This window comes from Rhinolophus sinicus, chromosome X (assembly GCF_036562045.2).
Source record: "Rhinolophus sinicus isolate RSC01 chromosome X, ASM3656204v1, whole genome shotgun sequence".
Taxonomy (NCBI): Eukaryota; Metazoa; Chordata; class Mammalia; order Chiroptera; family Rhinolophidae; genus Rhinolophus; species Rhinolophus sinicus.
This window is the reverse complement of record NC_133768.1, coordinates 47715862-47727984: the sequence shown is the minus strand read 5'-3', so window position 1 is coordinate 47727984 and position 12123 is coordinate 47715862. Positions and strand designations below refer to the sequence as shown.

General features: G+C 35.5%; 1 protein-coding gene across 1 annotated transcript in view; it reads left to right on the top strand.

Annotated features, from left to right (window-relative positions):
• LOC109435610 (fibronectin type III domain containing protein 3C1) overlaps positions 1-12123 on the top strand; it is a gene marked incomplete at its 5' end in the record, with an annotated part of 48421 nt that overhangs the window by 35489 nt on the left and 809 nt on the right. Inside the window, 4 exon segments of the mRNA XM_019713590.2 lie at positions 3945-4219; positions 4564-4776; positions 5371-5537; positions 11766-11887. Of these exon segments, the coding sequence (XP_019569149.2) occupies positions 3945-4219; positions 4564-4776; positions 5371-5537; positions 11766-11887 (777 nt within the window).

The following is a 12123-nucleotide window of genomic DNA, read 5'->3' as shown; positions in this document are numbered from 1 at the left end:
GCTCCAAGCAACAGAGCCTTAAAATATATGAAGTATAGTTGATAAAGCAGAAAGGAGGAAAAGGCAAATCCACATTTATAGTTGGGGACTTCAACATCTTTCTCAGCACCTGATAAAACTACTAAACAGAAAATGATCAAGGATATTGAACAGCTGAACAATACAATCAACCAATAGGATCTAAGAGACATTTTAACACCCCACCTAACAATAGCAGATTACATGTTCTTTTCAAGCATCCATAGATGCTTGAAATAGGCCATATCCTGGGCCATAACACAAACCTCAACAAATGTAAAATAATTGAAATCATACAGAGTTTGTTCTCTGGCCATAATAAAACCAAACTAAAAGACAACAGGAGTATCTCTGAAAACAGACAGAAATTAAACAAAGCACTTCTAAATAATCCATGGGTCAAAGGAAATATCAAAGAAAAAAATTAAATACACAGAATTGAATAAAAATGAAAATACAACATAGCAAAGTACGTGGGATGCACCTAAATCAGTTCTGTGTGATAAAGTTACAGCACTATATGCTTATATTGGAAAAGAAAAAGACTAAAATCAATAACCTAAGCCCTTACCTCAATTAGTAGATAGAAGAGCAAAAAGAACCCAAAGCAAGCATAAGGAAGGAAATAAAATGGCACAAGCAGAAATCAATGAAATTGAAAATAGAACAATAAACAAAATCAATGAAACAAAAAGCTAGTCTTTGAAAACAATGAAATTGATAAACCACTTGCAAGACTGACAACGATAAAAAGAGAGTACATACAAATTACTAACATCAGGAATAAAACATGGGATATCACTATAGACTGACTTCATCATTAAAAGGCTAATAAAAGAATATAATGAACAACTTTATACTCATAAATGCAATAAGATAGAAGAAATGGACCAATTCCTTGGAAACCACAAACTACTAAGACTCAGCCAAGATGAAATGGACCATCTGAATAATCCTATAGTCATCAAATAAATTGAATTCATAAATTAAAAAAAGAAAAAAAAGTCTCCAGGCTCAGAATGATTTCACTGGAGTATTCCACAAAGCATGTAAAGAAAAATTAACACCAATTTGAAATAATCTCTTCCAGAAAATAGATGAGAGAGCTCCCAATTCATTTTATGAGACCAGTATTACCCTAAAACCAAAATCAAAGATGGTAAAAAAAAAAGCAAAAAAAAACATAAGAAAGAAAAAGAAAACTGCAGTGCAGTAACTGATTGATTTAGATGCAAAAAAAAAAAAAAATCAACAAAATGTTGGTATATCCATTCCAGCATTGTATATAAAAAGAATTATACACCATGTCCAAGATGACCAAGTGGGATTTATTCCAGGTATGCAAGCCTCGTTCAAAATTGGAAAATCAACCAATATAATCTATACAAACAGGCTGGAGAAGAAAAATCATATGATCATATCAATTGACCACAGATACACGCAATCTAGTTCTAAAATTTATAATGAAAAGTCACAGGACCTACAATAGATAAATCAATCTCGAAAGAGAAAAATAAAGTGGAGGAAATCACTCTAATGGTAGATCTTACTATAGTAACTACAGTAATCAAGACAGTGTAGTATTAATGGAGGGACAAACACATAAGTCAATAGAACAGAATAAAGAACCCAGAAATGAACCCATACAAATATGTTCAACTAATTTTTGACAAGATGCAAATTATGATGGAGAAACTGGATATCTATAGGCAAAGAACTTAAAGTCAAGAAGCTTTACACCTCAGATAAAAACTCAAAATGGACTATAGAAAACTGAAAAGTAAAACAAAACTATAAAGCTTTTAGGAAAAAAATTACTGTAGAAATTCTTCAGGATCAAGGCTAGGCAGAGTTCTTAGACTTGATACCAAAACACAAGCCATAAAATGAAAAATTAATAAATTTGACCTCAAATTTAGAAACCTTCACTATGCATAAGACCCTGTGGAGAAGATGAAAAGACAAGCTACAGACTGGGAAAGAATCTTTACAAAACACATATCTGACAAAGGACTAATATTTAGAATGTGTAAAGGACTCAAAACTCAACAGTTAAAAATCCAAACAACCCAGTTAGAAGATGGGCAAAAGACATGAACAGACAACTCACAAAAGAGGGCATACAGATGGCAAATAAGCACATGAAAAGATCTTCAACATCACTAACCATTAAGGAAACAGGTGATAAGATACCATCACACACCGATCAGAATGACTAAAATAAGAAACAGTGATAACAGTAAATGCTAGCAAAGATGGGGAGAAACTGTATTACGCATACATTTCTGGTGAGAATTACATTCACTCTGGAAAAGAGTGGCATTTTCTTACAAAACTAAACATGTACTTAATATATGCCCAGCACTCTTGGGCACTTATCCCAGAGAAATGAAAATTTATGTCCACAATAAAAACCTGTATGTGGATGTTCATAACACCTTTATTTGTAAGAGCCAAAAAATAGAAACAGTTCAGATATCCTTCAACAGTGAAATGGTTAAAAAAAAATGTATAGCCATACCATGGTACACTATACAGCAATAAAAAGAAACAAACTATCCAAATGCACAACTTTGATGGGTCTCAGGAGAATTAAGGATATATATGCTGACTGAAAAAACCCTATCTGGAAAATTTACATACTGCATTATTCCATTTATATAATATTCTTGATATGAAAAAATTATAGTGATGAAAAACAAATTACTGATTGCCAGGAATTAGAAAAAGGTGGGAGGGAGAAGGTGCTATGACTATAAAAGGGTAGCACAAGGAATTCTTGTAATGGAACTTCTGTATCTTAACTATGTTGGTCACATGAAGCTACTACACATGTTATAAAACTGTAGAACTTAATACACAAATGAATGCATGTAAAACCGGTGAAATATGAATGTCAACAGATTTTTATCAATGTCAATTTCCCAATTGCAATATTTTAATGTAGTTATACAAAATGCTACCTTTGGGGGAAAGTGGGTGAAGAGCACATGTGACATGACTGATCTCAAAAGTTTTTTTATAAAACAGTGAAACTTGGTGAATGGATGTGATCTTTGGGCTACCACCAACAGAGATAGAAACTACAATATGAAGAAAAGGCAGAAAATTTGGTGGGGTCAATAATGAACTGGTTTGAGTATATTTTTCCTTAAGTGTCCATATTAGCTCTCTTCACTTATTTTCCCATATTTGGACTCTTCATCTTCCTAAATATGCAACCTAAAGATTCAGTGTGTATGTCAGCATTTTAGAACCGTATTGTTTCACATAGCAAAGTATACATGTAGCACTTCAACATGTTTGACACCTTAAATTTATATAATGCTATGTGTTGATTGTATCTGAACATATTTTTAAGCATTCTTTTTGTTTTTAAGATTTTATTGGGGAAGGGGAACAGGACTTTATTGGGGAACAGTGTGTACTTCCGGGACTTTTTCCAAGTCAAGTTGTTGTCCTTTACAATCTTAGTTGTGGAGGGCACAGCTCAGCTCCAGGTCCAATTGCCGTTGTTAGTTGCACCATCCCCTGCGGGAGTCGAACCGACAACCTTGTGGTTGAGAGGACGCGCTCCAACCAACTGAGCCATCTGGGAACTCAGTGGCAGCTCAGCTCAAGGTGCCGTGTTCAATCTTAATTACAGGGTGCAGAGTCCATCATCCCTTGTGGGAGTCAAGGAATCGAACTGACAACCTTGTAGTTGAGAGCCCACTGGCCCATGTGGGAATCAAACCGGCAGCCTTTGGCATTAGGAGCATGGAGCTCCAACCACCTGAGCCACCGGGCTGGCCATATCTCAATATTTTTAAAGGATAATGTTGTTAGAATTTGAGTTTAAGAAATTGTGTTTTGTTTTTTTTGCAGCAAAATTGTTTATGCACAAAAACAAAGTAATGAATCTCTAACACAGTATACTTTTCCAGGCTGTAAATATAGTTGGAGTTGGAATGTTTGGAGGAACTGGCACAGTAACCACACCAGGAACTGTACCAGCAGTAGTACCAATATTACATGAAGTTGAAAACAAAGTTCCTGCCAAATTGGCATCATCTTGCATTGCTGTTCAATGGAAGGAGCCAAACTGCCATGGCTCTCCAATCACTGGATATCGCATTGAATATGGAGACAGAAAAATTTTGACTGTTGATAGAGTAACAGAGTGTCTTCTGAAAAATCTACATCCTGATACCACATACAAGTAAGTCACTTATATCTTCCTTTGAGTAGATGAAAAGCTTTTTGAGAATTTGAGCAAATCGACATTTGTACGTTTTATATAGCCCACATAATATTTATTTTGGAAGATAGTTTTACTGTTTTAGAAAAATTTGGCATCACTAAGAGCCAGTTTCTCCTCATCAAGAACTATCAATAGTAATTATGCAAATTCAAGATTTTTGTTTCAAAAAGGTGTCTCTAATAATTGGTATAATATGATGGTCAATATCCTACATAGGCTTACTAGGGGCTAGCTTAAATGTAGAAATTTATTTTCTTTTCTAAATCTAAATTAATATAGTTTATTTTTTTTTTTACCACTAGAATCAGAATTCAAGCTATCAATCATTATGGACTAAGCCCTTTTAGCCAATCAATAAGAATCAAAACCAAGCCACCACCACCTGAGCCTCCGTATCTTGACTGTGTGGTCTATGGACACCACAGCCTCAAACTGAAGTGGGGTAACTCTTCAAGAAAAGGGTCACTTTCCAACATTAGAAGCTATAATTTGTTAATGGGAGATCAATCTGGCAGGTAAATTATTTTTACTATTTAACATATATTATAATTATAATACAAATGTTTTAAAATTGCCTACCTTAATCCTTCAATCCCAGTGGTTTCAATGAACTAATAGATATGAAAGCAGCTCATTATTGTGTTAGATATACTTTCTTCAGTTCCTACTGATAATTTAGCTGTCTGTTCCGCCTCTTCCAAAACACTTCCTCCTTTATACAACATATTATTAATACAAGAGGATAGAAGTAACCAAAGAAATATGAAAGCCAGCACCTTGCCGTTATGATATTTACAAAGAATTTTTCTTTTGTATTTTACCTATCTGGCTTCAAGTTGATTCACTTAGGCCTTATTGAGGTTTTAAAACCAGTTTTAAGTCAGTTATATAGAGTTATTTTTACCTGTATGACTGCTGATTAATAATATTGCTTCTCAGGGTGGCTGGTTAACTCTGTTGGTTAGAGTATGGTGCTGGTAGCACCAAGGTTGCTGGTGCAATCCCTGCATGGGCCACTGTGAGCTGCACCCTCCTTAAATAATAATAATAATAATAATAATAATAATAATAATTAATAATGCTTCTCCCATCTTGATTCCAAATCCCAGATTTTCTGTCATTTACCATGGACCTTGTCAGACTCACAAAGTGCAAAGACTGAGTGAATATACTCAGTATGAATTTAAAATCCAGGCATGTAATGAAGCTGGTAAGGGACCACTGTCTGTTATCTACACTTTCACTACAACAAAAACCCCACCAGCCACACTTAAAGGTAAGTGTTATAAGCCATGACAATAAAGGTTGCACTAATTTGTGTTCCAATAGCTCATATATAAAACTCCACAATAAAGTTTACTTTCAATAGTCAACAATACGATACCAAAAGAAACTAGTACTTAATTATGGATTTAAAAGGCAATGTAGAATTAATCAGACTTCCAAAAACATAATATTTTAAAACATACCTTTTTTTTTTTTTTTTTTTTTTTTTTTAGCCCTGTAGTACAAGCTAAAGTCAGGGAGTGTGATACCTCTAGTATTGTTCTTTTTTCTTAAGATTGCTTTGGCTATTTGGGGTCTTTTGTGGTTCCAAACAAATCTGATGATTTTTTATTCTATTTCTTTAAAAAATGCCATTGGGATTTTGATGGGGATTTCATTAAATCTGTATATTGCTTTGAATAATATGGCCATTTTAACTATGCTGATTCTTCCAACCCATGAGCACGGAATGTCTGTCCATTTCTTGATGTCTTCAATTTCTTTAAAAATGTCTTATACTTTTCAGCATATAGGTCTTTCACATCCTTGGTTAAGTTTATTCCTAGGTATTTTATTCTTTTTGCTGCAATTGCAAAAGGAATTGTTCTTGCATTTCTTTTTCTGAGATTTCATTGTTAGTATATAGGAATGCAATGGACTTTTGTACGTTGATTTTGTAGCCAGCAACTTTACTGTATTCGTTGATTGTTTCTAATAGCTTTTTGGTGGAATCTTTAGGGTTTTCTATATATAGCATCATGTCATCTGCAAAGAGTGATAATTTAACTTCTTCATTCCCAATTCAGATGCCTTTTATTTCTTTCTCTTGCCTGATTGCTCTGGCAAGGACTTCCAACACTATGTTGAAAAGCAGAGGTGATAGGGGACAGCCCTGTCGTGTTCCTGAACGTAGAGCAAAGGGCTTCAGTTTTTCACCATTAATTATGAGATTAGCTGAGGGCTTGTCATATATGGCCTTTATTATGTTAAGGTATTTTCCTTCTATACCTATTTTATTAAGTGTTTTAATCATAAATGGATGTTGTATCTTGTCAAATGCTTTTTCTGCATCAATTGATATAATCATATGATTTTTGTCCTTTATTTTGTTTATGTGATTTATCACATTGATGGATTTGCGGATGTTGAACCATCCTTGTGCCCTGGCATGAACCCCATTTGGTCGTGATGAATAATCTTTTTAATGCATTGTTGTATTCGATTTGCTAGAATTTTGTTTAGGATTTTTGCATCTGTATTCATCAGAGATATTGGACTGTAGTTTTTTTGTGTTGTCCTTACCAGGTTTTGGTATCAGGGTAATGTTGGCCTCATAAAATGAGTTAGGGAGTACTGTCTCTTCTTCAATTTTTTGCAAGAGTTTGAGCAGGATTGCTATTAGATCCTCTTTGAAGGTTTGGTAGAATTCATTAGTGAAGCCATCTGGTCCCAGGCTTTTGCTTTTGGGAAGGTTTTGGATGACTGATTCAATTTCATTACTGTTGACTGGTCTGTTTAGATTTTCCAGTTCTTCATGGTTCATCCTCAGAAGGCTATATGTTTCTAAGAACTTGTCCACTTCTTTTAGGTTATTGAATTTCATGGCATATAGTGCTTCTTAGTATTCTTGGATGATCCTTTGTATTTCTGTGGTGTCCGTGATAATTTCCCCTTTTTCATTTCTGATTTTGTTAATTAGTGTCTTCTCTCTTTTTATCTTAGTGAGTGTAGCCAAGGGTTTGTCAATTTTGTTAATCTTTTCAAAGAACCAGCTCTTTGTCACATTAATTTTTTGTATTGTCTTTTTGTTCTCTATTTCATTTAGTTCTGCTCTGATTTTTGTTATTTCCTTTCTTCTGCTGACCTTGGGTTTCACTTGTTCTTCTTTTCTAGTTCTTTAAGGTGTAACATGAGGTTATTTATTTGGGATATTTCTTGTTTCTTGAGATAGGCCTGTAATGATATAAATTTCCCTCTTAAAACTGCTTTTGCTGCATCCCAAAAATTTTGGTAGGATGTATTTTCATTGTCATTTGTTTCTATGTATCTTTTGATCTCTCCTCTAATTTCTTCTTTGACCCAGTCATTGTTTAAAAGTATGTTGTTTAATCTCCATGTATTTGTGTTTTTTCCTGCTTTCTTTTTGCAGTTGATATCCAATTTCAAAGCCTTGTGATCAGAGAATATGCTTGGTATGATTTCAATCTTTTTAAATTTTTTGAGGCTGATTTTATGTCCCAATATATGATCTATCCTTGAGAATGTTCCATGTACACTAGAAAAGAATGTATAGTCTGATGTTTTAGGATGAAGTGCTCTATATATGTCAATTATGTCCATTTCATCTAATGTATCATTTAGGGCTGCTATTTCGTTATTTATTTTCTGTTTGGATGATCTATCCATAGCTGTCAATGATGTATTTAAGTCCCCTAGTATAATTGTGTTTTGGTCAATTTCTCCCTTTAGTTCTGTTAGTAGTTGCTTGGTATATTTCGGTGCTCCCTGATAGGGGACATAAATATTGATGACTGTTATGTCTTCTTGTTGTATAGTCCCCTTTACCATTATGAAATGTCCATCTTTGTCTCTTGTTATCTTTTTCACCCTGAAGTCTGTTTCATCTGATATCATTATTGCTACATCTAATTTTCTCTGGGTACCATTTGCTTGGAGTGTCAATTTCCACCCTTCCACTCTGAGTGTATGCTTGTCCTTGTAGCTGAGATGTTTCTCTTGGAGACAGCATATGGTTGGGTTTATTTTTTGATCCAATCTGCTACTCTGTGCCTTTTTATTGGTGAGTTCAGTCCATTTACATTTAGGGTGATTATTGATATGTGAGGATTTCCTGTCATTCTATCTTTAGTTTTCTGGTAAGGCTGTGTCTCCATTGTTTCTTTGCCTTTTTGTTGTTGTCTATTATTTCTGTGTGGTGGTATTCTATGATGTTTCCCTCTGTTTCTTCTTTTATTACAGTATATATTTCAGTTCTGGATTTTTTTTGAGTGGTTACCCTTAAGTTTATGTAAAAGAAAGTTTGATATTTAGAGTATTCCATTTTCTTCAGCACGCTTACTTTCTCCATTCCCGTATTCCGGTTCAGGCCTTTACTCTCCCCCTTTTTATGTTTTGGTTGCCACAAATTGTCCCTGTTGATGGTGGTCGAATAGCCTCCTTTAGTATTTCTTGTAGTGCATGTCTTGTATTAGAAAATTCCCTCAGCTTCTGTATGTCTTGAAAGGTCTTTATTCCTCCTTCATATCTAAAGGATGTCTTTGCTGGATATAATACTCCTGGCTCATGATTTCTCTCTTTCAATAGTTTGAATATTTGGTTCCAGTCCCTCCTGGCTTGTAGAGTTTCTGCTGAAAAATATGATGCTAATCTAATTGGCTTTCCTTTGTAGGTTACCGTCTTCTTTTCCCTAGCTGCCTTGAGGATTCTTTCTTTGTCGTTGATTTTAGACAGCTTCAGTACAATGTGCCTTGGAGAAGGCCTGTTGGGATTGAGGTAATTAGGTGTTCTATTTGCTTCTTGGATTCGAGGATCCAGTTCTGTCCACAAGTTTGGGAAGTTCTCATCGACAATTTGTTTGAATATATTCTCTGTTCCCTTCTCTCTTCTCCTTCTGGTATGCCCATTATTCTTATATTGCTCTTTCTGATGGAGTCAGAAAGTTCTTGTAGAGTTCTTTCATTTCTTTTAAGTCTCAAGTCTCTTTCTTCTTCCATCTGTGTCATTTCCAGGTTTCTATCTTCGATGTCACTGGTTCTTTGCTCCATCTGGTCAACTCTACTACCTAAGCTGGCTATTTCATTCTTAATTTGTTCTACTGAGTAGTTAATCTCCATCAACTCTATTTGGTTCTTCATTTAAATTTCAATCTCTTTCGTAAAATGCTCATGTTGTTCTTTGATTGTGTATTGAGTTCATTAAACTGCCTGTCTGTGTTTTCTTGCATGTCGTTGAGTTTTTTCAGAACTGCAATCTTGAATTCTCTGTCATTTAAGTCACATATTTCCATATCTTTAAATTCCTTTTCTGTAGACTTTTAACTTTCTTTCTGAGCTGTCTTGTTGCCTTGGTTATTCATGGCAATTACTGATTTATTATTTCTCTTCCTAGACATCTACAGGAGTGGCTTCTGCAACATGTTGATAGGAAGAGGTCTGTCTTTTGTTTTCCTACTTGTTGGTAGAATGTTTTATTTTCTCTCAGACTGCAGCCTTTTTTTTCAGTCTCACACAGTAGTGCTATGTTTTCTCTGCAGTATTCCAGCCTCTCACACACTGTGGGGAATTCCCTGGTAGACGGGGTCCTCCTCTGTTAATAGTTCACCTGGGTGACAGGGCACGGTGTCCGTGTGGGTATGCGGAGATCTTTTGATGTGCCAAAGCTCTTCCTGCACCAGATTCAGAGCCCGTATATTTCAGCGGTTCTGTTTACTCCTGCAGGGATCTGGCCAGATAGGTGGGGCCAGGTGCAGGATGAATTGTGAGAGGTGGCCCAGAGCAATGGCAGCAACCACCACCACAGCCAGTCCTGCTTCCACAGCTCCCTCCTCTTTGCCGGAACTAGTTGGGCTGTGAATCTGTGTCTGTGATCCATAGTTCTCAGAACAGCAAATATTCTGTTCTTTTGATCTGACACTGCTACTGTTCAGCTTCTAGCCCCAGGCAGATGGGGGCGGGGCGAGCCCTGGGAGGGTAGGGAGGGGGCAGCTAGTCTCAGTGCCTAAGGCTTCCATTCTCTTCTCAGTAGTGAGGTCTTAAACCACCGTTTTCAGCCTTCTTCCCTCAGTCTTTTCTCCGAGGTCTCTGCTGTGAGCGTTGGGTTCAGCTGTGTTATTTGCTACCCCCTCAGCCCTATGGGCCATAAACGGAGCCCTAGTAGTCCGAGTTCTTCCCTCTCCCGCAGCTGCGGTAATTCCGGGATGCAGCGAGCTGGGAGCACTGAGCTAGGTCTGCGTTCTGCGCCCGCGCGGCTCTGTCTCTGCACTTCTCCCTTCCCTCCTCCCCGCTCATGCGATTCGCCCACTTCTAGGTGAATTCAGTAGTGGGCCTCTTCGTCTTGTCTGTCTGCTTTGCAGGGAGTCCTTTGGGGAGTTATTTTTGTTCGATTAGTTGTAAATTCCAGAAGAGCTTTACAGAGGCTCACCTTGTGCCACCATTTTGATGACCGGCTTTAAAACTTATCTTTGAGATCAACTAATTCAGCCAATCACTCTATCACCATTTTTTAAGAGGAAGAAGTCTCCAAAATGGTAAGAAACTTAGCTAAAGGACACCATGAGCCAGTGGCAGAGCCAAGATTAGAACTGTAGGCTTCTTATTCCCATTGTACTTCTTCCACTTTGCCAATATATTCATTCCTTGCTATATCTTATGTTTTCTCAAATAGATTAGTACAAAAAACTCACCAACTGATAGGTGTGATTATACTGATTAAAGCTGAAAAATAAGACTATGTAAACTTAGTATTTGGTACATATTTAGTACAAACTTGTAGCTTCATATTTGATAATTAGTACCTATTTGGTAATTTCTGAAACTCTGAATTTCTCTCCTTATTTGAATAACAAAATAAAGTGCTATATGTAATACATAATAAGGCCTATTTACAGTCATGAAAGCTTGATTTTTGAGAATTTTTTTCCAGTTATCAAATTCAGTTGTTCCAGTCCGTCCACATGAGTCCAATCACTATTTTGAAATCATTTGTGTTTAGTATAAAGCTAACTGGAACATATTGGAATTAAATATGGCTTAGACCACAATAATGTCTTTCTCTTTTTTTATAGATTTAAGCCCCATTTTCCTGAAATGTAGAGAGATTAATAACATGAAATAAAGATCCTGGCCTACTTTATTTGCACAGTTGCTTTCATCCCAAAATAAAATTATTAATGAATGTACAAATGCTTCCAAATATATGATGCACCATATAAATACAATGCAAGAGATTATACCAGTAAGGATTAAACAACAATAATAAAAATTGTAGTAAAGTCTTACTGGAAAAAGAAAAAAATATATTATTAATTGATAGTTTTAAGTACTTAAAGTCTTTATTACAATCATTAAGTTGGTATGGCAAAATGCTTTACAATAAGAACTATAACTGTATATTTCTTAAATTATGTATACATGGGCTGCCTTTTAAGAGAGATTTCAATGTATTCAAGATGATCTAGGAAAAATGGAACCCTCTAAACTGAAATTCTCTTTTTTTCTAGCACCTAAATTACATCAGGCGAATAACAATATTTGTGAGGTCAAATGGGAGTCTTTGGAGCCAATAAAAGGAGATCCCATTGTTTATAATCTTCAACTCATCAGTGAAAAACGAACTGACCTGGTAAATTTTTGCAAATTTGGTCTTAAAAATTATATAGTTTCATATCCTGCTTGGGATTGAGGTCTTGTCAAGGAGTAAAATATTATTTTAGGATGTTTAAAGTAACTAAATCTTATCCAAAAGTCCTATCTGGTCATTAGAATTTTATGTATGTAATACTTATTTGGGGACAGTTAGCTTATTCATTGAATTAACTTATCACTATTGATTGATTTGGTACTGTTAGCTTCCACTGA